The following is a 25,644-nucleotide window of genomic DNA, read 5'->3' as shown; positions in this document are numbered from 1 at the left end:
GACAAAACTGTGCTTTCTAGTGAATTCTGAAAATAAATTCTGAAAAGGTAAGAACAAAACTTTTATAAAAGGGATTTGGAAGAAAAGAAACCTAAAAACAAAATGGTTCATTTTGGGACAGAAACAGGCTTTTTGAAAAGAAGATTGTTTAAAAATGCATTAGGTTAGCCACAGTTTCCCTGATGATAATCTGTGGCTTCTGATCTGGCAATCAGGCCTGGGTTCCATATTTCAATAGAAATACTAGTCCAGCCCTTATGTGCCAACAAGCTTTAACTTTAAGCAAGCAAACAAGCCAACTTTAAAGGGTGCTCAGCAGGGAATTTTTTATTCAAATGAGGTACTCAGAAAGAATGAATGAAAAAGTCCAGTCAGACAGAGCTTTCTGTTCTTTGACTTCATAAACTGACACAGGATTATTTGGAGAGGCACTGAATATTTCGCTGAAAAGATATTAAAGCATGAGGACCAGGCCGGCTCTAGGTTTTTTGCTGCCTCAAGCAAAAAAAAATTTGGCTGCACCCGATCCCAGCCCTAGGCTCCCCCCCGCACCTCCCTACTGCCCCAGCCCTGGGCTCCTCCCCCCACACCCGCACCCCCTGCTGCCCCAGCTCTGGGTTCCCCCTCTTCCCCCCTCACGAGGGCCCTCCCCCCCACTGCTGCCCCAGCCCTGGGTCACTGGTAACTCGCTCCCAGGGCGGATCATCAGCATCCTGCACGACACTAGCAGGGGCAGAGGCTGCATTCCCCCTTACTCCTTCCCAGCACCCAGGGGGGCCCCGACCCCACCTGCTCCCCCCTCACCTCTAGCCAGTCCGGCTCTGGCATGGCTGGGGTAAGCAGCGGGGCTCCCGGGCCACGCTTCAGCCCAGGGTCCCTCCAGCCGGGGCTCCCGCCTCCAGGACTGGCTGGGAATCAGGGGGCAGAGCTGGGGGGACCACCCCAACCGCAGGCTGAGAAGCCAGGGCAGGGCAGCCCCAGAGGAAGCATATGGCATGGAGCAGAGCCCCGGAGAGCGGGATGTGGGCCCCACACGGCAGTGCCCCAGGCACCAGTCCTGTCTATGGCCCCGCTGCTGCTGCTCCTGGCCACCCTGTCACAGCCCCTGGGTGGCTCGGGCCGCTTCGCCCAGCCCTGGCGGAGGCGGCTGCCCTACAGCACCAGCAAGCGGCTCCGTGTGCCCCACAGGGTGGCTCCCAGCCCAAGTGTCCCACGCTCCACGTGTCGGAGCCCGCTGGATGGCTCGGCTGCGGCCGGCGGCGCAAACCACAGCAGCCCCAAGACGCCCTCCGCATGTGATGCTCTGCTACTGCTGGACCCCAGCCCCGGGGCCAGCTTTGGCCACCGGCTGCGGCTCTTCCACCTGAACTTTGGTGTCAGCTTGGGGGCTGGGACAGCATCTACTTGGGTAAGCGCCCACAGGGCCAGCCCCCAAGCCAAAAAAAAATAAATAAAATAAAAGGATGGCCCAAATGACGCCCCTGCAAATGTACCACCCCAAGCACCTGCTTGCTTTGCTGGTAACTAGAGCCGTCCCTGATGAGGACAAACATTAATGCTTGTTTTGTTCACTGCTGTGATGCATAGAAATGGTAATGAAAAAAACATCACATTCCCCTTTCATCAGCTTCCCGGGACTTCCACAACTGCCGGGTGACAATCAACATCTCCATCTTTCTAGTAAGTATGGCCCAACCCTGCAAGCATTTATGCACATGCTGAGCTTTAACTTTGACTTCAGTGGGGCTATGTGGATCAGCGTTCACATCGCACTCCCCGTCAGTACCCGGCCTGACCCAGGGAAACTAATGATCCAATCAGCGTACTAAATCTGGTAATGAATCCTGATCATGTGCCACCTGAGGTATGTTGCGCATATGCTAAGACGACGACTCATGTTGTAATTTAAGCATGTGCTCTTCTGGGCCAATAGTTTCAACACCTTGCAGGATCGAATCCACAGTGCAACCAGCAGGTGCTAAAATAAATGTCTGTACACTACTTAACTCAAGGGTGTCCCTGGATTACAAGGGTTGGGCTACTGCAATCCCATAGCTGAAAATGAAAGAGTTTATAGGTCCAGGATCTGACTCAAGAGTTAACAGGCATACCTTTAAATTATCATATCCTCCCTCCTTCTTAGGAAGGAGCACTCACAAGGATGATTTGCAATATGTTTCATTACATAACACATTATACTCCTCTCCTGCTTTTCCTTTGTGCCTTTAAAGAGTGGGTTTTTTTTTTTCCTATTTCAAAGTTTTATTTTAAACACGGACTAGCAAAGGGTAAAAGACTCTTCATCTCTCAGTGCAGCTAATACTGGGAGCTGGAGAGAGCTTGTCAAATAAACAGGATTTAAATTAAAAAAGCCTTAGCCCACGGAGCAGCAGGTTCCTCAGAAGAGCAGCAGATGGGGTGAGGGTGGGCTCCTGAGAGGAGCAGAGGTGGGTGTCATAACAGGGAGGTAGGAAGGAGAGGCAGCAATATTTGTTGTGCACACAGGAATGTGGAGTTTTGGTTCACTAGCCAATCATTTTGCATGAAACAGCTATGCAGTTATTATGCACATTTCTGCACTCTGATTGGCTAATGACCCTTAGCCAGCCAGAGCACAGAGATTTGCATATTATATCTTTACTAAGATATAACCACAGTCATTATTCAGGTCAGTTCCCCATCAGCCACAGTGCTGGGATTTGCATACGTGAGAGATAATCATACTGTTGTGGGTTATTAACCCCTAGCATCCCTGTACTCTGATTGGCTGAGATAATGCCATTTTAGTACAATATACATAATTGCATTGCATTTTTGCTATGAGAAAAGTTTTATTGAAATCAGCAGCTGAGGAGGCCTGATCATTTCAATGCGACTTTGCCACTTACAAGAAAAAACACGTCAAATATGTTTTTTATATGGACAATTATGAAGTAACAGTGTTCAGCACAAAGGTAGTAATTCAGAAATATGTTATGTAGGCGACAATGGGTGTAGCAACTTTGAAGGGGCTTCATCTGTACATTGATCAAATGCACTCTAAAACCATGAACGTCTGTAGTAAATATCTGCCTGTCAGGGCTTATAATTCAAACACCAGATTTCAAAGTGACACTGATGAATAGCAAAATGCATTATAAAATGTAGTTGGAATCTGAAAAAATAATGTAAAAACAGGATTAAAAATGGCAACCTTGGCAGGTTCTTAGCTGCAGAGAAGTAGTGCTTCCAGGCACCAGGATAATTGGGTAAATTAAAACCAATCAGCTGCTTAGACTAGCAGAAATAATTCTGAGTAGGTGGTTTGTAAATACCAGGGAGGAGGTCCTGCTAGGGATGTCAAAATGATAAGAATCTGTACTGAAAAGTTTACCTAGTGCTAGTTATAACTATACAGTACTATTGCAACTTGTGTAGCATGGCATTGTATACAAATTTTTCTTCAGAAATGAGTTTTTAAATCTCTTGAAATGCACAGATGTGTATCTCTGGGGATAATTCAGGTGCGAAGTAGATGCACTGTTAATGTAGTTTCTATATTTCATTTCCTGGTTTGAAAATTAGACTCCAACAAATTCATTTTTTGTAATTCGTAACATGGCGAACAGAAATCAACGAGTAACTTCCTAACTGCATGTTGATAGGATCCCCAATTCACTGCATAGCTGTAAACAGCTACAGAGTCTGCCAAGGAGTCAAAGAGGGTAAGTAGTCTTCAGTTACTCCATGGGAGGAAGGAGTGGCCAGTGAACTGGGGACAGAAGATAGAGAAGGGATAAGGAAAGAGTCTAGGGAAATAGTGACAGGGTCTGGGAGCAAGCAGACTGTAGTTGTTGGACATCGGGTCCCTGGGCTGGAACCCAGATTAGTGGGTTGGCCTGGGTTACCCTACCAGCTGCTGGGAAAGTGGCACAGGAGTGGAAGACTGTCTGGATTGGCATGCGAACAGCTGAGCCAGCAGGACTTTGAAACCCTGGAACGGGAGGACTACACAGTGATGTGGCTAGAGGGTCGAGTCATGAAGAGGAAGCACTGCAAGTCTTGGAAAGCAAGGAGGAACGTGGCGGGACCAACCGTCAGAAGGGGAGTGTCAGACCTGAATGGAGCTAATCCCCAGATGACAAGCCCTGGGTTTGCAGTAGTTCTGCCTGGGTTTCATACTTATTCCTAAACTTCCTACTCACTGGAGGGGAGTGGTTCAGAGGCAGAAAAGGGAGTTGGATGCACAACTTCCAGTGCATTTGGGACCCAACTCTCTTTTGTTTCTCTGAGAATCTTCTGAACCTACTCTAGCGTGAGCATGTTGGGTAAAATTTTCAAAAGCATCTACGTGGCTTAAGAGCCAAAATCTCATCCAAAGGGCTTAAAGGCCAGACTTTAAAAAGGTATTTTGGCCACTAAAGATGTAGCGAGGCACCCTGTAGGTGGTTTTGAACATCTGACTAGGCATCTATCTGCATATTTAGGCACCAAAGGCACAAATTTTTAAGGGTATTTAGCCCTTGCTGCACTAAACATTGCAACGCCAGCTGATTTAGGAGACAGATTCATTTTCAAAAGTGATTTAGGCACTTATTCTAAATTCCGTAAACTGACAATGGGATTTGGGCTCCTATGTGCCTAAATCCCTGAAGAAATGAGATTTAGGCTTCTAAATCAACTAGGTGTTATCATGCTGAGCACAGCACCCTTAGTGCCTAAATCACTTCTGAAAATCAGACAGGCCCCTAAATCACTTGAGAGCTTTTGGAAATTTTATCCTCATCAACTTCAAACCACTTTAATACGCTTACAAAACTTGTTACACTCCTTACTTTGAAATCTCATCTTTTCCGATGAGAAGCTGGCCAGCAGACGCCCGCAAAGCCAGATCCTGCTTGCCTTTCTCGGGCAATGAGTCTCAATTTTTGTTTGTTTAAAGCTTTTCACATTTACCCCTTAAAAACTCAACATCCTAGGCCTGGTTGCTGTAACTTCCAAGAACAAAAGTGGATATTCCTGCAATAGGAAGGAAAGCATCTACTGAACTCTCTGCATGCTTGTATCGCTTCGAGTTAAGTTGCAAGGCAGATTTTTAAAATGACAGCTCTCACTTATTCAAATGTTCCAGTGCTACAGTTGACAGCCATGACAGTTACAAGCACAGCCAGGATCTGTGCGGCTTCTCCCATTTCTGACTTTCACCCACACCTCCTTCAGTTGTCAGCCAATGATCAGAAATCAGAAGGCAGTTTGATGAAAAGTGCTGTGTGAATATAGACTTATTCAGTCATGGACACACGAGGGAACAAACAGTGGGAAATTCACCCTGCTTGCACAAAGCCCACATTTTTTTGGGTGCAGGTTAGGGATCCTGAAATAAGATCTGAGTGGGTGGACCCCTACTGAGTCCCATAGAAGTTAGTGGTCAGAGTTCTGCTTGTGTAGATCAAATTGCAGAATCAGGTTTGCAAGAGAATGGAAGAAAGAGCCATGAAAATAAATGAGAGCTCAGGAAGCAGATTGCTTGCCATTGCTTCAAGAGTTGCATCTTGACAGCCTGTACAAAAGCACTTTATCTCATCGCTTGACGTGAGCATTAAAGAGAAAGGAGAAAGGAAACGCTTGTGAATAACAGGCATAATAGGAAAGACTAGTTAAGTGAAACATAACTGACTTCCAGAGGAAGCACAGGGACAGATTTTCAAAGTTAGTAGCTGAGACTGTGTGCATATATTTCTGAGTACCTAATTTATATATGCAAATACTTGATCTTTGCACACAAGTGTCTTGTTTGCAAAAGCACTCTGAGTATCTTCAGTATCTGTCCTAAGATTCTCCTTCGATAAATGACATCTCCCTTCTGATGTGGAACTACATACTTGTAAGTCCTATAATTTAAGTAATTCTGTTAGATGTCCTTGCTACAGTGGCATCCTATTGACAAGTTGTACTTCATATTTGTTAAAAAGGTACAATTACTCAGTAGTTATTTGCAAATTGATTGCCATTTCCTAATGAACATAATACAGTATACCTGGTTGTTTTCTTCCCAAAGCAATACTCTACATTCCTCTTATAGTGCCAATCAATACTTAATTACCATTTAGTGTTAACTTTTAAAATAAAATAATGTTTTATAATAATCTAAATTAAAAGCTCTTTACTACAGTTACTTCTATAATAAATGCTGGTGCAATGACCTATTCGAAAGCGAATCACATTATAAACTCACATAAGTCAATTTTCAGAGCCCATCTCATGCATATTAAAAAGATGTTAAAGGTTGTGCAGAACAGTAAAATAAAAAACCCCCGTTTGTATAAAGGAAATATGATTCTTTGGAGTAATATAAATATACCATAAATTAACAGCAATTCAAGAAATCACCAACAGCGTGCATAGTTTGGAAGATGTTATATTTCAGTTAGTGCTATAAAGATGAACACATTATTTCTGGTCTATGCATATTGAAATCCTAGGCAAAACAGCATGTGATTTCTAGAAGCAATATAACAATTTCTGATAAGGTCATGGTGTACTTAATTTGAGACTGGGCTACAGATCTTCATTGTTCTTTTATCATCTCAAGATTTCTTGACGAGTATAGTTGTATAGAAATGCAGTACAGGTTCCTAGAGTGGACCTCATTCATATTTTAAAAGTGATGTTGGGGGTGTCATTTTCACTCAAAGTTGTACAGAATTAGAATCCTTAGCAGCAAGTGCATTTTTTCAATTTTAAACTTTTTTTGCCCCACTATGTCTTTCTTGTGTTTAGAGTTTGCAGTGTTATTGTAGCTATGTTAGTTCCAGGATATAAGAGAAAGAAGGTGAGTGAGATATTTTAATTGGACCAATTTCTGTTGGTGGCAAAGGCAGAGACAAGCTTCTTCTTCAGCTCAGTGTAGCTCAAAAGCTTGTCTCTGTCTCTTCCATCCATGCAAGTTGGTCCAATAAAAATATTATCTCACCCACCTTCTTCCTCTTATATTTAAGGTAAGATTTTTAAAAGTATCTAAGTGATTAGGGAGCCTAAATCCCATTTTCAAAAGGGATTTAGAGCCAGATTTTAGATGCCGAAAGATGCAGAAAGATGCCTAGTGGGATTTCCAGAAGTACTCAAACACCTAACTTCCATTAGAATAACCTGTTCAAGTGCTTTTGAAAATTGCATTTAGGCACCTAAATACCTTTGAAAATCTGGCCCTTAGGAGCTTAAGTCCCATTGATTTTTCAGTGAGTCTTAGTCTCTTAAGTCGCTTTTTAAAATGGGATAGGCTTCTATGTCATTTAAGTGCTTCTGAAAATACTACCCTTATTGTCCAAAACTTTCTGAAAGAGGTACCCAATCCAAAGCCTGTAATCAATGAGAGTCTTCCCACTGTTGACAGTGGGATTCAAATCAGGCCCCAGGTGAGCTGCATCCCTGAATATGAACGGTCAAGAACCAAAATGGATTACCTGAAAGGATAGGCAAAGGCTATGTCAATGCTGAGGTCGCTCTCTGACTTGTTTGCACAGTCCACGCTGAGCCGCAGGCCTCCAGAATAACCACCGCATGTTGCAAATGCAAAGATTGCAAAAAGCTGTCAAAAACAAATGACATTTTCATTTTACTTCAGCAACAAGAACAACTATATCTATACAGCAGTTTTCTTGACTGAGTCAGAGGTCGCTGCCCAAGAAACGCCCTCAGATTATCAATAATGCAGAGTGGTCAAGAAAAGCTGGGTTTTAATACAAACAGACTGGTTATTCTGAATAGTAATAGGAAGTGAATTCCACAATTAAGAGGCATAATTATAAGCTTCTCTTGCTCTCAGTGCCAAAAATTACAGCTAGGCAATTTAGACCTTAGTTTAGACTAAGAACATACGGAGAAAGAATGAAGATTGACCAAGTACAATGGACCATTTTAAACTTTAAATACAAGTAAAATCACTGCAAAATGTTATAAGGAGCCAGTATAGGGATTTTGAAGGATTGACACAAAGGCAGACACATGGTTCATGTAGATATATTGACACAACATGCAAAATATGTTATCACATTATCCTTCATTAGTTTTTAATGAAGCTACATATGACTTTGAATAAAAGACTAACATGATTTATTAATTTTTGGAATCATTATTATAATCTTAGATAGATGAGCAGATGCAATAAATCAATACTAAAATAAAAGGAAAGCAAAGCAAGTTACAGAATAAATTCAACAATCCAACGAGGCCTGGGCAAAAAGAAAGATGGTTCAAATCCAGGTTCAACTTCATCTTAATTCCCGAAGACGCATGCATACTTGTATGGTGGAGGTGGCAGTGCTATTGTTTTTCTTTTTTGCTCCATTTCTGTTTTAAATATAGGAGGACAAGGCTGGCATTGTTTTTGCAATTGTCCATTTAAGATGCTTTGCAAAAACACCACTTGATATGGACATGGGTCAGGCACTTGATTCTATTTTTGTCCCTTCTATAAAAATAAATAAATAAATAAATAAACAAAAATCACCACTCTGAGCCAAATTTTGCTCTGACTCACACCAGTATAAAGCTGGAGTAATTCCACTCATTTTAATGGAGTTACTCCAGATCTACACTAGTATAAATGAGAGTGGAATTTGGCTGCCTAGATTATGTCATGTTCATATTAACAATGAAATAAACAATGGGTCAGTGACGAAGGAGGAATACAAGCATAGCACACACGTCACATAAAGCAGAGCCTGTCCTGAAACACTGAAAAGACAGATGTGGGTAGCAACAGGAAAAGTAAATTTGAGGAAGAATGAAAGAACGACTGCTGCATTAAAGACAGAGAGACAGGAAACAGAAAACTAGAGCATACTGTAACCCCATCCAAGGCACAAGACCCTAATAAGTGCTGTCAATAACAGCTGTATACCTTCACTCCACCAACCACTCCAATTCATGGCACAATCACAGTCAAACTGGGAATTGCATTATCCTCCTCTGTCTTCAGGTGCCAAAAATATAGATGTATATTTTTGCAGCCTGTTGCCAGATTACCGTTCCTGAGCATTTGGAATGGAAAAAGCTTTTTGCTGGCACAAGATGATTTGCTGGGGGTGACTCAGAACAAAGCCAAGCCACAGCGTTTGTACGGGCAATTGAGATTGTATGGGAAGGAAGCACTCAACACAAGAGGAACAGTAAGTGGAGAGGAACAAAGCTGAAGTACGAGGTCAGTGATAATTGGAGAGACTGGTTGCTAGACAGGTGAATATTCTGGCCTTTTCCCATGTAAGTAATATTTTGTGCTCAATGGCATGGAAGATATGTAGGGCCCAATCCTAGGTCTTTGCAATGTGGCAGTAAGAGCAAGGTAACTCCTTGCAGTCAGATATGTCAGACCTACACTGGACGGACAGATGGACTGACTAACACTGGACTGTAGGAAATTTAGGGGTGGGATGGCAGATGGGGATCCTGACCCATTCCCCCAGCAACCCTCTATGGATCTTGCTTCCCCCTCTCCTTTCTCCACTGAAGCCATGCTACGCCATTCTAGGGCAGCTGTGTCACTCCTGTGGGAGGAACGAGGAGGGTGGGCACTGGGACCCCAATCTAATAAAAACAAAATGAGCAATGGCACCTAGGTGTGGCTGGGGGGGGCCTGCAGAGGGCCTGCAAATTTTTGCTTGTTCCCCGCCCTCATCACCATGGAGACTGGGTAGACTCCAGTTCCATTTTGGAGATCCCTGTTAGGAACGACGCAGCCACTTCAGTCTCTCCAAATGATTGACAGGAACCTGACCCCTCACGTTCCCCTGAAGTTATGTGTGTGACATGTGGGTCCTGCATCCATGGAGTCAGCCCAACCCATGTAGAACCAGGCCTACAGGAGGGAGAGGGACAAGAGTGCCTAGCTGCAGGACCCAAGTAGAAGCAGGGGAGGAACGGGTACACTATCAGGTCCCGATCCAAAGGGGGCAGCTAGCCAGAGGCCACAAGCCCATCACCATGAGAAAAAAAATTCAGGCCAAATTGTGGCCATTTGGTTTGATTCAATGTTATTTATATAATCTAAGTATGTTTTCATGGAGGACAGGTCCATCAATGGCTATTAGCCAAGATGGTTAGGGACACAACCTTATGCTCTGGGTGTCCCTAGCCTCTGACTGCCAGAAGCTAGGAATGGGCAACAGGGGAAAGATCACTCGATAATTGCCCTGATCTGGTCATTCCCTCTAGGGCACCTGGCTCTGGCTGCTGTCCAAAGACAGGATACTGGACTAGATGGACCATTGGTCTGATCCAGCCTGGCTGTTCTTAAGTTCTATCTCTGTGGGATAGGGGCCCATGTAATGAGTTTGCCCTGGGCCCAGCATAATGGGTCTAGCCTCCCAACAAACCTGGTGTGAAGGCTTACCACTCTTAAAGTGAGAGCTCTCTGGGGCAGAGACTTTGTATTGTTCATTTGCACAGTACAATGGAGCCCTGACTGTAGTCTTTAGGAGCTATCCCAATAGAAATAATAAATAAGGCATGACTCCCCACATGGCAGCATCTATACAACACACTTCTACTTAAATCCTAGGTGGGATTTCAGTCAGCGACGGGTGGGAGCTGAAAGGAAAATCTATAGGGGCAATGATAATTAAAATCCAGAGATAGAGTTTAAAGCCAAATCAAAACACAAAAATCCCCAGCTATAGCAGGTGGCATTCCAGTAAATTTGCAATGACCATTGTTAAAATGGAGTCCCAATAGTGAAGGGGGATGAGACATTCTCTTCATGCTGGTGTGATAGCACCATCTTGGCTGTCACAAGAGGGACTGAACAAGGGGCCTCCAGAACTAAAACCACCAGCTGCTGTAGCTTGAGCTACAGAGCCAGGACTCCCTAGCTGGGCCTATATCACGCTCCTATCTTTTGTGGACTGTGCACAGTGGGGAACTTGTAACACTCACTCATAGATATCCCAATGCTAGCATACGCTATGTTCTTCTGTTTCCACATAGCATTATTTAGTACTTGTTACATGCCAGCAGTGTCCTTGGCCCTGTCTGTACAAGACAAAAAGGACAGACGGGCCCTACCCAAAAAGCTTGAAATCAGTGGGAGTTAAGTGCCTAGGCACTTTTGAAAATCCCACTAAACATCTACCTCCATCTTCAGGCACCGGAATTTAAAAATCTGGCTCTTGGCTCCTCTGTCTTAGCACCCCATCTGTAAAAGGGGGATAATGGCATTTCCCTGCCTTACAGGGTTGCGTTGAAGATAAATACATTAAAAAGATTATGGGACATTCAGACACTAAGCTAATACAAGTACTGTAGATAAGAAGATAATTCTAAAACAATATTATTAATTCACTTGCTTTTGGGCAGAGTCTTTAGAAATTTACCTCTGCTATGATGCCTACAGAACCCTGCCATCTGACAGCAGATAGGCTAGTGATGAACAACTACTTTTTACTGTACAACATTAGCATATTCCACCATTACCTTGCCATCCCCTCCTGCAGTTCTCTTACCCGATCTCTGATACAATATTATAAATGTTTTGCGGGCAAGAACAGTCTTTTTTGTTAAAGCTTTCTGTAAAGCACCTCATATAATGGAGCCCTGATACAGGCCTCCAGCTGCCACTGTGTTCTGAATAATGAACAACAGTAATAGAAAGGTGTAATACAACATTTATTCAATCGTTTTTTAAATGTCAGGTTGGCTAAAAACCTAAGCAGGTAAAAGCTGAGATTTGCTGTGTATTAGCTTGTTAAATATTTATCCCGAAACTATAAATGTTGCTACCGTAACTCAATTAATAGGCCTTGATAGTAAATGAGGTCAAACATTTCCTTTGTAAAAAGGAGTTATTATGCACTTGGAACTAATTGAATTCCATACAGAATAGCAATGGAAATTGGTATTAATCACTCTGTTTTAATTTTTAAGGCAAAGTCAGAAAACAATACATTTAAGAAGAATGGGAAATACCGGAGCTTTCTGGCCTAAATAATGGAGTTGCAAATGCAACTATTTTGCAGATATGCAGGGGGCCACAAAGATTAATAGACCCTAATAAATAAAGAGAGAGCTAAAAGAGTGCAGGAGGAGATAGCCCTGCTCTAAACGCACAGTAGCATCTCCTCCATTTCCCTGGCAGCTGGGCTGCTCTGCATTGAGACACGGAGTTCAAAGAAATGAACACATTGAAGGTATATCTGTTTTGCTAAAGCTTTCAGATAGTATACATCTATGCCATTTAAACTCCAGGAGCCCCTTTTAATCAAGGGGTGACTTGAGGACAATCTACAAGTATCTACAGGGGGAGCAAATATTTAATAATGGGCTCTTCAGTATAACAGACAAAAGGTCTAATACAATCCAATGGCTGGAAGTTCAAGCTAGACGTACTCAGACTGGAAATAAGGTGTACATTTTTAACAGGGAGAGTAATTAACCATGACCACGGTCACTGACCATTTTTAAAATCACGATTGGATGTTTTTCTAAAAGTTCTGCTCTAGGAATCATTTTGGGGAAGTTCTGTGGCTTGTGTTCTACAGGAGGTCAGACTAGATGGTCACATTCTGGTTCCGTCTGGCCTTGGGATCTATGAAACTATAAATCTCTTCATAAAGAATTTGCCATCCACAACCACAGTTATTACTACTCAGGAGGGAGCAATAACCTTCCTTTTCCTCTATGCTGTCTCCTCTCCTGTTTTGATGCCTTCTCTTCAGTGGCAGAGTTAGTGTAGGCTACCCCTGAATTTGTGCAGCCTCTTTAAATTCCTTACCCATCCATGGTCCAAGCCTAACAACACTGCAAACCAGTTCCCATGCCTACTTGTCACATCCAGCAGCCTTCTGGGCTTGCTCAGAAGCCGGGGGGAGGATATGGACATGGCTCCCGGCCACAGGTGAAAAGAAGGCTGAATAGGGCTCTGCATGTCTGACTTTACAGAAGGCTCAGCAAAAGCTGAGACTTGCCCTGACACTTCCTATTGCTTTGTCTCTTGCTGTGTGGGGATCGTCTATAGCTAACCTTGAACTCATAGATGCTAACAAAAGCACGGCTGGTCTGGCAGCAGCAGCAGGAAATATACAAACAGCACCTTTTCGGAGACGATCTACATGGCAGACGGGAAGAACAGAGGCTGTCAACAATGGATATTTCCCCCTGGGTTTCATGACAAACTTGTAAGCATTGTTTTCTTTTTGTTCAAACAACGCTTCTTTGTCCCTTTTTGCTTTCACTGCTTTCTGCTGTCAGTTGAGTATATAATGTATTAAACCAAGATTTACCCCTCAGGTTTTGCCTGTGCTGTAATTTTGCAGGCATACTGTATTTTATTATAGGTAGATTTGTGTAAATTGCAGCTGTAAACCCAGCAATGGGAACTTGATGCACCAGATTCAATAAAAACGGCAGCTGGAAAATAATTTTATTTATAATTTTATTGAACTATAGAAAAGTTTATTGGCAAAAGTCATGTTTTGTTATGCTCCTATTTACTTCCTACCCATAAATCCACATGTACCGATATTCCCATCTGTGCTATGCATGCACGCCATATTTCCTCTTGAAATTAAATACATCTTCTTCCAACCACATAGTTACAATGAGCAACTATGGACTAGACTGTGTCCTTAGGCACAGCCTTGAGCAAGAAGCGATGGGGAAGAAGCACTGCTCCAGGAGGAATATTGACTCAGAGGGTCACACACCATGCAATCATGAAGTACCAAGGGGGTGGCTTATTGCTCAGTTTGTGCCCACTCAGCCTAGCGGCTGATGCACGGGAGAGATGAGGCTCCACCGATTTCTGGCAGCTCTCTACCGCTTCCCCAGTTGCTACGTGTGAAGGAGCAGCTAGAAAGCTGCACCACACAGGATCCGGCCTGTGGCCACACAGGTGGGGAGGTCATTGCCGTATGTTTCCTGCTTGGCCATATTAGGGAGAGTCACACTCTCTTATGTGACAGCTTTAGCTCCCTGTGGCTGAAGAAGCCATGAGCAGCAGGAGGAGTCAGGTGAACAGCTGCCCTGTGTCAAAAATGTTCCCTTCTCGGGACAGCACAAGCGAGCAATAGCTGCCCTTGAGAGGGCCTGAGCATCAGACTGAGAGGGAGCCTGGCCTCGTTCAGCCATGCTGTCACTGCTGGGGAGGGGGCCAGAGCATCGTTGACTGAATGGGAGACTGAGTACATAGAGTGTGTCCTACAGTTTAAGGCCCAAAGGAGCCACCAGATCACCAAGTTTGACCTCCACTTTCTCACAGGCCACCAAACGCCACCCAGCACCCATGCACCAAGCTCAGCAACCTGAATTAGACTAAAGCCCTCAGGAAACTCCGTTATTGCATGCCACAGAGAGCATGGCCTAGATAGGTGGTATTTCCCACACTGTCTGAGAGTATAATATGCCATGCCACGCACCACTAACCCACTTATTCCAAGGGAAAATTATTTGTATTACAGACGCATTCATGAACCCTACATGAGATCAGGGCCTTACTGTGCAAGGCACTGCACATATACACAGTGAGAGAGAGTCCCTGCCCCAAAACACTTACACTCTAAATAGATGGGGGGGGAGAAAGGAGGGATTATTATTCCCATTTCACAGATAGAGAACCGAGGCACAGAAAGATTAAGTGATTTGCCCAAGGTCATGCAGGAAGTCTGTGGCAGAGCTACGACTGAAACTGGAGCTGCTGAATCCCAGTTCTTAATCACAAGACCATGCTTCTTGCCTCTTTCAAAAGGCAGCACATTTCTGATGGTCAGCGAGGTGGTGGTTAGAACATGCTCTTCTAGGAGTCTCCCCTTTTCTTTGTTTTGTCACCCCCCCAACTCCCTCCACAATCTGAGGCCTTCACCTGTGTAAACTCCATTGTAAAAATCTCCAGGTAGTGACTATCGTATGTTATCCCTGGAAAATGTCACAACACTGTGTAAAACGGATAATTATCTGGTGCCTAGTGAATAGTCTGTAATGCACAATACACTTCCAGCACTCATTTTACTCCATCTTTTAAAGATCAATTTGTTACTAATTGCTGTGGGGGAAAAGCCACACAACAGACCATTGACTTCTCACAGTCGCATTAGGCCAAGCATAGGAGATGCCAGGGTTCAATAGCTAATTTACTTGGATCAACTGGAAGCACTTAGAATTTTCTTCTATTCTGAGATCAGACCATATCTTCAACAGGAGAACAATCCAGCCTCTCATTTTGCTCTTGCAATCCACTGCACTTGGGTTTACATAATACTCAGAAATATTATTTGCCAGTGCAATGACAGACACCAGGTGGCGATCAGTCTGATGTGGGGACACAAACATTTGTAGTCGCCAATCAGTTAAACGTTCTGAAAGTTCAGAATTTCAAATATTTGATTCAGAGCAAGAGAGGGCAGATATTGAAAATGTAGGTCTGAAGTCCTACCAGTATGCAAGAAAGTTAGCATTTTCCTATCACTTGCCCGTGGCCCCAACACCCAACCTTCACTCATCCTGCCATCCCATGTTTAAAAAAAGAGGGGTGGGGGGATATATTACCCTCTTTCAAAAAAAATGTCTTCAAGGTCTGCTGAATTATATGAGCTTTTTTTCAATCGAACCATTAGAAGATGTAAAAATTTCTGATGTGTCTCAAGTCAAAAGGCTTATGTAGAGCATGTGGCAGCTAAAACATCCTATTATGAAGCTAACTGCCATTTAAAAATGGATGAAACATTTATATAAACCACTGGATTTTTACACACATAGGTTTCTTTTATGCAAGAGTCTGTGTGATAGCTCTATCTTTGACTGGTCTTATTAGTTCTGTGAGGTGCGACATCTAGTGATGGAGCCCTACCTACATGAAATGTGAAAAGGAAAGCAGGCCTCTGTATACACCCAAATCCTCCCAAGTGGAAAGGTAAGATTCCAGCTTTATCTTGCCTTCCTGCTCTTCCAGAAAAGCTAAAACTCTCATATTTGACCTTAAAGTTGTTCAGCTTCATCTAGGCTAGAGGAATGGCTCCCTGGCACCTTCATTCAGTGCCTTCTTCATTAAACACCATGTTCCTGGGCCACCTTTCTTTCCCAGCGCTTCAGCTGATCATAGCTTGCCTCTCAGGCTGTGGATTTCTACTCTAAGGAGCTCTGCTAACATCAGGGTTCATGGACCATTGTCTGAGAACCCTAATCTGAACTGGATGTGGTCCACACCAAGCTATGCCGACAGGTACTTACTTCTTCAGCGTTTGAAATTAAATGAAAACCAGAGATTACAAGCAATGCAACAACAGTCATGAGAACCATCAAGAGCTGTTCCCCTCGGCCCCGCGCACACACACTCTGATCACACTGGTGCAGCTTTGTCACCACTTTCACCATAACAAGACTGGCCTTTAAAACTTGCACTTTGTGCTAAGGGAGCTAAAATTGAATGAAACCCCTTCCACCAGATGACTCCCTTTCCCTTAAAACTGGAAAGCAAAAGGGGCCACGACCATTTTTAATAGCAACATATTAAATATTTGCACCTTTTCATTAGGGATTTTTATCTATTTAAAGTGTTTTACAACAAACACACTTTCTGGCATGATGATCAAACAAATATTCCCTTTTCCCAGTTCTCTATAATAAAGAAATTACAAAATGTTTGGCAAATTTTGTACTGCCTAACACCTTCCAATAGGGCTACGTGAGAATAAGTCAAAAGAGTATATCGCTCAAAAAGTTTCCCTTTGTGCACTGGAAACACTTAGCTCTACCGTATGGCTTTCACAGGACACAGTATAACTCACAGTGTATCTTGATTAAGTTAGGATTTGTTTAAAGTAAATATAAAGACAATTCAACTGAAGATAGTAATGGGAAGATTGAAAAGCACAGAGCAAATATATGGTGAAACATTTAAACATCCCAAAACGTCACTGATGAAAGATTAAGGCGTGCCTTCTGATCTAAATCTCTGCCTGTTCCTTTTTTAAACGCTGGCACTTTTCCCATGCCAATCCGAGATGTGCACTTCCTGGAATCATTTATCCCACAAGCAGGGCAGATGATCAGATTATTGACTTTGGGATTCCTAATTATATAAACTTGACTGGTTGATAAATTAGAGCTAGCTAACATGATCACATTTGTTCAGTGCTGGGAGGGGGATGATTGGTAAGAATGATCTTCCTCCCACTGTTATCCACATAGATTGCTGAGATTATTTCCCACTAGGATAAAAATTAAGAGTTACAGCAACCGTCAACTAAATGCCTGGATTTAGCATCCCATCTTTAAACAAACAGCAACATTATGGACAAAAATTGTTTTGGTGATAGCATTGGTCTGAGTACCTCTCATTAATGGGAATTTGCAATATCAGGGGCTTCACAAATCTAAAAATTGTTTTTTTTTCATTATTTCATAATGACCAATTTCAGAGTTTTAAGGACACTCCTCTGAAAATGCTGGTGCTGCCTATTGTTAGAGAGAGGATACCGGACTAGATTGTCCCGTTAGCTGATCACATCTGGCCATTATTTTATTTCTATGATCATTCTATTACATGAACTGCATTAAAACAACTATAGTAAGCCACTCTAGAACATATGTTAGGTTAGGTTTAAAGTAAAAGGCCAAGACTTTCCAAAAGTGAGACACCCAACCTCTGAAAAAAATCAAGCATCCAGAAATGGAGGCTCCAGAAATCAGTCATTTTCGATAATTTTGAGCAAATGCTTTAGAACAGAAGCACTTTCTAGAGAGTAGAACATTTTCCTGTAGACCCATGAATCTCAGTCAGTCATTTTCACACACTAACCCAGGGTTAGATAACCAAGGTAATGTTTCATCAGGGTACATTTAAACAGATTCGGATTCTCACACTAACAAGTTACATTGCACTCATGCTGAGGCCCCTCTACATTTCTAGGGCGTGTTAAAGTGGCCTTGGAAAAAATGAGACTCGAGTACATAATTCCAAGATAATGATATGGGGCCAGATCCTGAGTGTCCTCACTCCCCATTAGATACCAGTCCCAGGTCAATGGGAATCTTAAAGGAGATGCTCAGCAACTTACACATCAGGTCCATACTGGGATGGATTGTCTTCTATACCTGTTAGCTTGGTGTGAGTGCTACTCTAGTGGAACATCTCCTCAACTCAACTCCTCTTGTGCTCCAAGAGCTGACTCCATTGCACGTTCTTCCCGCTCTGCCTGGGGCCCAACTGAGGTTCCTGTGAGGGAGCAACAAGGATCCAAGCAGGGCAGCAAAACCCTGCCAGCCTATTGAATACAATACAGCTTGGAGCTGTACTAACTAGGTTACATCTACCTTGGAGCTGGGGTTGGGATTCCCTGCTCGCATGGCCATACCCACACTAGTTCTCATTGAACTAGTGCACTAAATAGAGGAATGCAGCTGCGGTAGCTTGCCAAGACGAGCCATCACAGGTAGAAGCTTGCCTGGACCCCATGGATACATACTCAGGGCAGCTAGCTCATGCCACAGCTCGTCGCTGTCTGTACTTATACTATTTTTAGCAAGCTAGAACAAATATGTCTGCATGGGTTGGGACTCGTACCCTAGTTTCAAGTGAACATGTAGCCCGTGTCCTTGGTCCTCTCCCTAGCTGGGGACCTAGCAAATAGAAGCCATGACCTCTACGGGGCAGTGGAACTGTGCAACAGGGCAGAGGCCCTTCCTTCTAGGTACCCCACAAGGCTGGGAGAACTTGCCAGCTGCAAACTCTGCTGATCATTCTATGGTCATTGTCAAAGGCCCCTTACATCAAAACAGTGACTCATGTTTCATGCCTAGAGAGGGGAGAAAAGTGCCCACTTATTCATCCATGCAGGCTACCAGTATTGCAGGTGGCAGTGTAGGGGAAAGCATAATTTTTGAGGGCCATTTCTCTCTCTCCGACATAGTAAAGCCTTAACCCCTTCCTCCTTCCCTCAACACACAGGCCAGCACTACTAAGTAAGCACAGATGTATTAGGACTGGTGCAATTACATCCCCACTGAGGCAAAGGACCATTTTGTGATCTTAATGCACCCCCAGTGCAGGGAACCACAGTACTGTCTCTGAGCTAACTACGTGCTACTCCTTACTCCAGCCTTCAGTGCTGTAAATTTTAAGATGAAAAAAATATTTAATTTGGTTCTTAATGGAAGGATGATGGGACTGAAGTTGGGGATAGTCTAAGTGAGGAAAGATGTTACAATAATTTAGCGTTACTATACTTTAATCCCAAGAAGAGAATTTTCTCTTTTCCTTTGAAGAAAATCACCTTTCCTAATCATCTTTCATTGATTATTCTAAAAACCCCATTTACCTCCCCCACAGAATGATATACTAGTCCGGTCTCATTATATTTTAATAGAATAAAACCCAACTGTACACTAGAAGATTAGATACGCAGTCTTTGAGGTAAAGAATATTGTTCCTTCAGATGGCCAGACAGAACTCTCTGTACTACTTTTCCTATTAAGTTCAAAATGTAATGTAAGCTAATGAGATATATTTCATCATTCTGTATTTGATGGGCCAGCCATAAAATTAAATGTTAATGCTAAGGTGGCAGAATACACAGAAGATTTAATATGCAGACAATAAAGGCATACTTAGAACATATCCTAAGAACATTTTAGTCTTAGGGAAATTAAAAGTTGTCATAAAGCAAACCTAGTTAAATTACACAATATGTATAAAACAATAAGCTGTTTCAGTCCTCTCCCTAACGTATATAAAATGTTCAAGGTACCAGAAGACTCGTACAAGCTAGTACTCTATTTTCTTCCCTTTCCTGCACTAGTGGCTTTCTACCCAGACACCAACACACAGTCTTCCAAAAACCCCAGATCTATTGACACACATTGTAGATATATTTAAAAGTACATGAGATAACTACCATATATACAGTGATTCCATTTGGTAACTATGCTGGGGTATTCCACAATGTGTTGGAATTGAAGTGTTCAAAGAATGAAGTTCATTGTTTTTCAAGATATGAAGCACGGTAGAAGTTACAGCTCTTCCCATGCAATCATGACAAGCACCTCTTTGCGTACTGCTCTTTTAAAAAGATGAAAGCAAGGGTTAAACATTGTAGATTTGCACAGGTAGCTGCTGAATACCTGAGGTCTTGGTGCACACCTCAGGAACAGGAATGCTATGGTGGTGCAGTAAAATTATTCTGTAAGCTGAAAACTTTTCCAAGCGCTAGTGCTAGATCAGTGACCCAAAAGAAAAAAATTAATGTACATTGCTGAAGTCTGTAAAAAGAAAAGGAGTACTTGTGGCACCTTAGAGATTAACAAATTTATTAGAGCATAAGCTTTCGTGAGCTACAGCTCACTTCATCGGATGTTAGGGCTAAGTCTGAAATATTGCACCTTCTATCCCACCAAACCTGCTGCAATGTGGCCATTTGGGGGGGGAGGGTTAGTGCAACCTCCCCCCCCTCCCCGTAGCAAGATTTTTCCATTTGCAGTTACTTCTGGCCTTCTGATGAATGGCTGCTGCATTCTGCTTGTGCATTCGCTATTTTAAACTGTCCAAATAGGCATCTGAAAGGCCTCTGAATTGGTAGCACCATCCTTCTGCTTACACATTAGCCTGAGCACGAGATATTAGCCTCCCATGCAACACATGCAAAGGGAAAGATCGTCTCCTAGGCCACTCCCAGCCAATCACAAACCTCCTGGAGCCCGAACTGCAAATGGAGATCTGCATGTGATCCAAGTTACTTCTAGTTCATAGTGCTTTCTCCTTCTGCGGTGTTCATAGGGATCTCATATTATGGCAGAATTGAATCCACCACTTGTGAAACTCCCTGGGTGCTTTGGAATGAAAAGTACGATAGAAAGGTAAAATATCATGATTGTGGATGGCTAGCACAATGCTAAGGGCTGAATAAAAACTAAATATATCCATGTCCTTCTTGCATAAATCCAAATCCCATGGATGGCAGCTGGATGTGACAGCAGTTTGTAAATATCTGAAAGTTGTAAAAGTTGGAGAGGCATAAAGCACAGTTCAGGATGCCACAAGAAAGGATGAGGAGTAATGGTATCAAAGTGCTCACAAACCTTATCTGGCAATGTAGACTGGAATAAAATATTTTCTTGTTATTATCTTAAGAATGTAACTACAACTACCAAGAACAATTCTGGAAATTACTGGGAACGGACACAAAATAGGCTAACTAAGGCACTAGGTGAATATCCAGGAAGGAGAGCACTAAATACTGTTAGACTCACTACAGGCCCTGTCAGCTTTTTCCCATATCTAGAGCCAGGTTTCCAAAACATGCTTGCAGCAGTTGCACCTGCAGAAATGAGTGCATGCCAGTTCCATCCAGCAAACCCTACATTTTTGTGCACAAACTGGCATCTGCACTTGAAGATAGGGAGTTATGCAGGTACTTCCCAATTTGGGCATCTGATTAGTGTGCCAGAAATGAGGGGTTGAGGGCACAGCTGCTCTACCAAGCTTTGGGAATACAGCAACAGTGTGGGTTTCATTAGTGTTATACAACTGTGTTTTCAGAGAGTCCGGTAGGCATCTCCAGCCAGATAATGTCCCAAGGGAATGGAAACTGATGGGTGCTGGAATCACATCATTATCTATTTTTCTTTGTTCTCTCCATTAGCTTCTTTTCATCTTGCCCAGCATTATCTTGTAGTTTTGTTAAAATTTGATAACATCAAATGTACAGAACAGAAATGATGGGCAGTGTTACATTAACTAGAAAATGCGACCCTACTAATCTCTGATGACTAAAAGACATAGAATGGGCGAAGGAAAGAAAAACACTCTCAGAGTCCCAATGGACTAAAAAGTTATGATTACAGGAAAGGCCACTGTCCTTCAATCACAGTGCATTATTTATGATCTAATTATTGCTTATTGGCAACCTTAAATTATACTTCAGCAAAGATATTTCTGGATGAGTGAGAGGGAATTAACCTCACTATTGTCCTGTCAGACCACCATGGCAAGGCATATTAGAAACCATTAATATCTACCTTTTAGCTGTTAGCATTACTGAGGTGGACAGCTTAGTGGCTTGGTGTTGTTTGCTTTTTTCCATTTTTTCCCCCATTTATCAAGAAATGTATCATTTGACATTTTTTTCCTTTTATCCAGGAAGCTTATGACAATGTATGTAGATTACATATATGGGGTCAAGGAATCTAGAACTAGATTAAAATGCAGAACATGACCTCCACGTAAATAACTTTGTGTTAATAAAATGGTATTGTGAGTTCAGCCCCTTTCATCTGAAGATCTCAAAATGCTCTACGATTATTAAAACAATTGGACTTCCAAATAGCCCTATGACATATCTGCCAAGATTCATAGATTCCAAGGTGAGAAGGGACAATTGTGATCATCTAGTGTGACCTCCAGTGTAACACAGGCCAGAAAACTTCCCCAAATTAATTCCTAGAACTTTTAGAAAAGCATCCAACCTCGATTTAAAATATGTTGTGACAAAGTTCTTCCTCTGCCTTGGTAGGTCCTGCGCTTATTGGCGGATTTGCTCACCTCAGAGATTCACGGCAGCACTCAGTTTGGCCACTTTTGCTAGTGGCTCAAACCTGCCGTTCACTCAGCTAACTCACCACTGGCCAGCCTGGGAAAAAGGAAGGAGAACAATCTCCGCAGTCTCTGCTGATCCACGATGTGCGTCGGGGAACAGCCCAGAGACCTTCCCCTCTGGTGGAACCCACACTCCAGGTCAACTCCTCCTGTGTCTGACCAGGAATTGGAAGGTTTGGGAGGAACCCAGGCCCGCCCTCTGCTCCGGGTTCCAGCCCTGGGCCCTGTGGACTGCAGCTGTCTAGAGAGCCTCCTGGAACAGCTGTGTGACAGCTACAACTCCCTGGGTTACTTCCCCATGGCCTGCTCCCAACACCTTCTTTATCCTCACCGTAGGACCTTCCTCCTGGTGTCTGATAATGCTTGTACTTCTTAGTCCTCCAGTAGTACACCTTCTCACTCTCAGCTCCTAGTGCATCTAGCTTCTCGCACGCATGCCACAAACTGCAGTGAGGTCCTTTTTAAACTCAGATGTCCTAATTAGCCAGCCTGCCCTAATTGATTCTAGCAGCTTCTTAATTGGCTCCAGGTGTCCTAATTAGCCTACCTGCCTGAATTTGTTCCAGCAAGTCCCTTCTTGTTCTAGAACTGCCCCTGTTACCTTACCCAGGAAAAATGGACCTGATTAATCTGGGACTAATATATCTGCCTTCTAATACTCTCCTGTAGCCATCTGGCCTGACCCTGTCACATAGGTCAGTGATGGAAAATCCACCCTGATCTTTGGTCAATTGTTCCTACAGTTAATTACTCTTACAGTTAGAAATTTACACCGGGTTTCCAGTCTGAATTTGCCAAGTGACACTCATTCTCCAGTGACAGACTAGAGTCCCCAACTCTGGCAATGTTTTCATGAGTCTTACGATAGCTGCAGGGCTGGATGAGTAAAGGTATGCATGTTAACAGGGTGTGCTGGGGCACTGCTGAAAGAGGGCAGAGTTAAGGTTGCCTGTGCAATCTTAAATCTCATTTCCTGGTTTTCAGAAGCTTGAGTTTTATTCTACAAGAGGATGACATAGCACCAAAGCAATCTTAACCCTGCATTCATGGAGTGTTTTGCCATCTTGCCACCCCCTAATTATCCCTCCCCTCCCAGAAACCATTCACATGTCTAATTCCACCCCCCCGGAAAGGACTCTGGGGGGGGGGTGCAGGCAGATTGGGGTGCCCTGGCAGAGCTGTGGGATACTCTGCACCTCCCTCATCTGAGCACCCAACCTCTCCCTTACCACCCATCCCAACTACCTTCCTCACCTCACTGCAGTCTGTAATGGCATGGCACCCATCTCTCGTGAGCGCCCCCTTCTGGTCGGGTGTGTCTGCACTTCTCTCAGTTTATGGTGACTCATTCTGGCAGTTTCTAGGGACTCAGCCCTCCCACCAAGTCACTCAGAGTCTGTACAGAACATAATTCAAAACAGACCCCTTTCAGGGTATTAGTCCAAAAATGTCTTTAAGTGCTCCTTGCCCTGGTAGGGGGCCATGCAGTAAGGGGCCAGGCCTCTAGGGCTTCTTCCCTGGAGACTCTTCACCAACTCTGTTTTGGGTCCATCTGGGCTTCTTATCAGTTCAGATTCCCTTCTGCAGGTTTATCGTTGTCCAATTGTAGGTCACTTCCCCAGTGGCGTATGGAGGTAAGCAGGTCCGCCCACTATTCTGGGTCCCAGCCCAGGGACACTAATAGTAGCAGTACATGCTGCCGTGTCCCTTTAACTAAAGTGCTTTCAGTTTCCCCTGGGCCACTTCCCCACAGCCCCAGCCTTCACCAGTGCTTCACCCTTACCTTGGGGCTCTTCTGTGTTCAGGCCCAGAAGCCAGCCAGGAGCTCGCTCTCATTCCCTTGGTCCGTGCCAGCATTGAGCTGTCCATGGTTCTGCAGTTCCCTTTGGCCAGCCAGGAGCACCAACTGCACTCCTTTGACTCCAGCAAGGTACCGAGTCTGGTCTCCACTGCGGCTCCTTTTGTTATGGCCCGGCTTGACAAAGCCCTGACTGGGATGATTTAGTTGCGGTTGATCCTGCTTTGAGCAGGGGGTTGGAGTAGATGATCTCCTGAGGTCTCTTCCAGCTCTAATCTTCTATTATTCCTTTTATATTAACCTGCAACCCTCCGATTGGTTAGTCCCTTGCAGCCTCCCCTCCCCTCCTTCCCCGGATTGGCTGCTTCTTCGGCAGTCTCTCTAGGGCGCTTGAAGGACTTAGCTTCACTGCTCCTTTCCTGGGATGGGTCTGGGAGGACCCTGAAGCATCCAGCAGGCCTCTGAGCCTAGTGCACTCCCTATGTTCTCCCACTCCTCCACCCCCTATTACTCCTCTCCTCCCAGGAAGCATTCACATGACTAGTTCCCCCCCCAATACTTTGATTATATTCCCCCCCCAACCTAAAATTGCCACCCATAACTCACAAATTGTAGCAACATTCATTTACTCAGTTCAAAACACCTTTTGTCTCATCAGGTGGGGACTTATGATTAATTTGCCCATAGGCTATGTCTATACTTAAGATACTACAGCAGCACAGCTGCACCGCTGTAGCACTTCAGTGTAGCCTCTCGCTACAAGGACAGGAGGGGTTCTCCCATTGCTAAAGTTAATCCAACCCCTCAAGAGGCAGTGGCTAGGTCATTCTTCCATCAATTGATTCATCCATCAATCTAGTGCTGTCTACACCGAGGGATTAGGCTGGCACAACTATGTCTCTAAAGGGTGTGGATTTTGGGTGTAGCTACGCTGATGTAAATTTCCAGAACAGAACACCCTTTAGATGTTAATGGGAGGGTGAGTTTACAACAATCAAGTGGTCTGTGATTCATCCAGTCATTGGTACCTCTCTTTTAACAGTATAAGGTCTGGTCTACACTAGAAAATTAGATGAACCCAGCTATGATGCTCAGGGGTGTGAAAAATCCACACTCCCAAGAGAAGTAGCAATATAGATCTAACTCCCCCCAGTGAGACAGCACTGTTACGAAAATAATTCTTCTGTCAACCTAGCTACCCCCTCCTGGGGAGGTGGATTAACTACATGATGGGAGAACCCCTCTCATTGTTTGCAGTGAGTGTCTACATTGACGTGCTACAATGACACAG

General features: G+C 43.7%; 1 protein-coding gene across 2 annotated transcripts in view; it reads right to left on the bottom strand.

Annotated features, from left to right (window-relative positions):
* Positions 1-25,644, bottom strand: part of SYNPR (synaptoporin) — a 180,259-nt gene that overhangs the window by 45,871 nt on the left and 108,744 nt on the right. For both annotated transcript variants that reach the window (XM_038408116.2, XM_038408117.2), the window contains one exon: positions 7,443-7,567. In XM_038408116.2, coding sequence (XP_038264044.1) covers positions 7,443-7,567 — 125 coding nt within the window. The remainder of the gene's footprint in view (positions 1-7,442; positions 7,568-25,644) is intronic.

The sequence above is a fragment of the Dermochelys coriacea genome, chromosome 7 (genome assembly GCF_009764565.3).
Source record: "Dermochelys coriacea isolate rDerCor1 chromosome 7, rDerCor1.pri.v4, whole genome shotgun sequence".
NCBI lineage: Eukaryota > Metazoa > Chordata > Testudines > Dermochelyidae > Dermochelys > Dermochelys coriacea.
The sequence above is the reverse complement of the archived record's forward strand: the minus strand, read 5'-3'. Positions and strand labels throughout refer to the sequence as shown.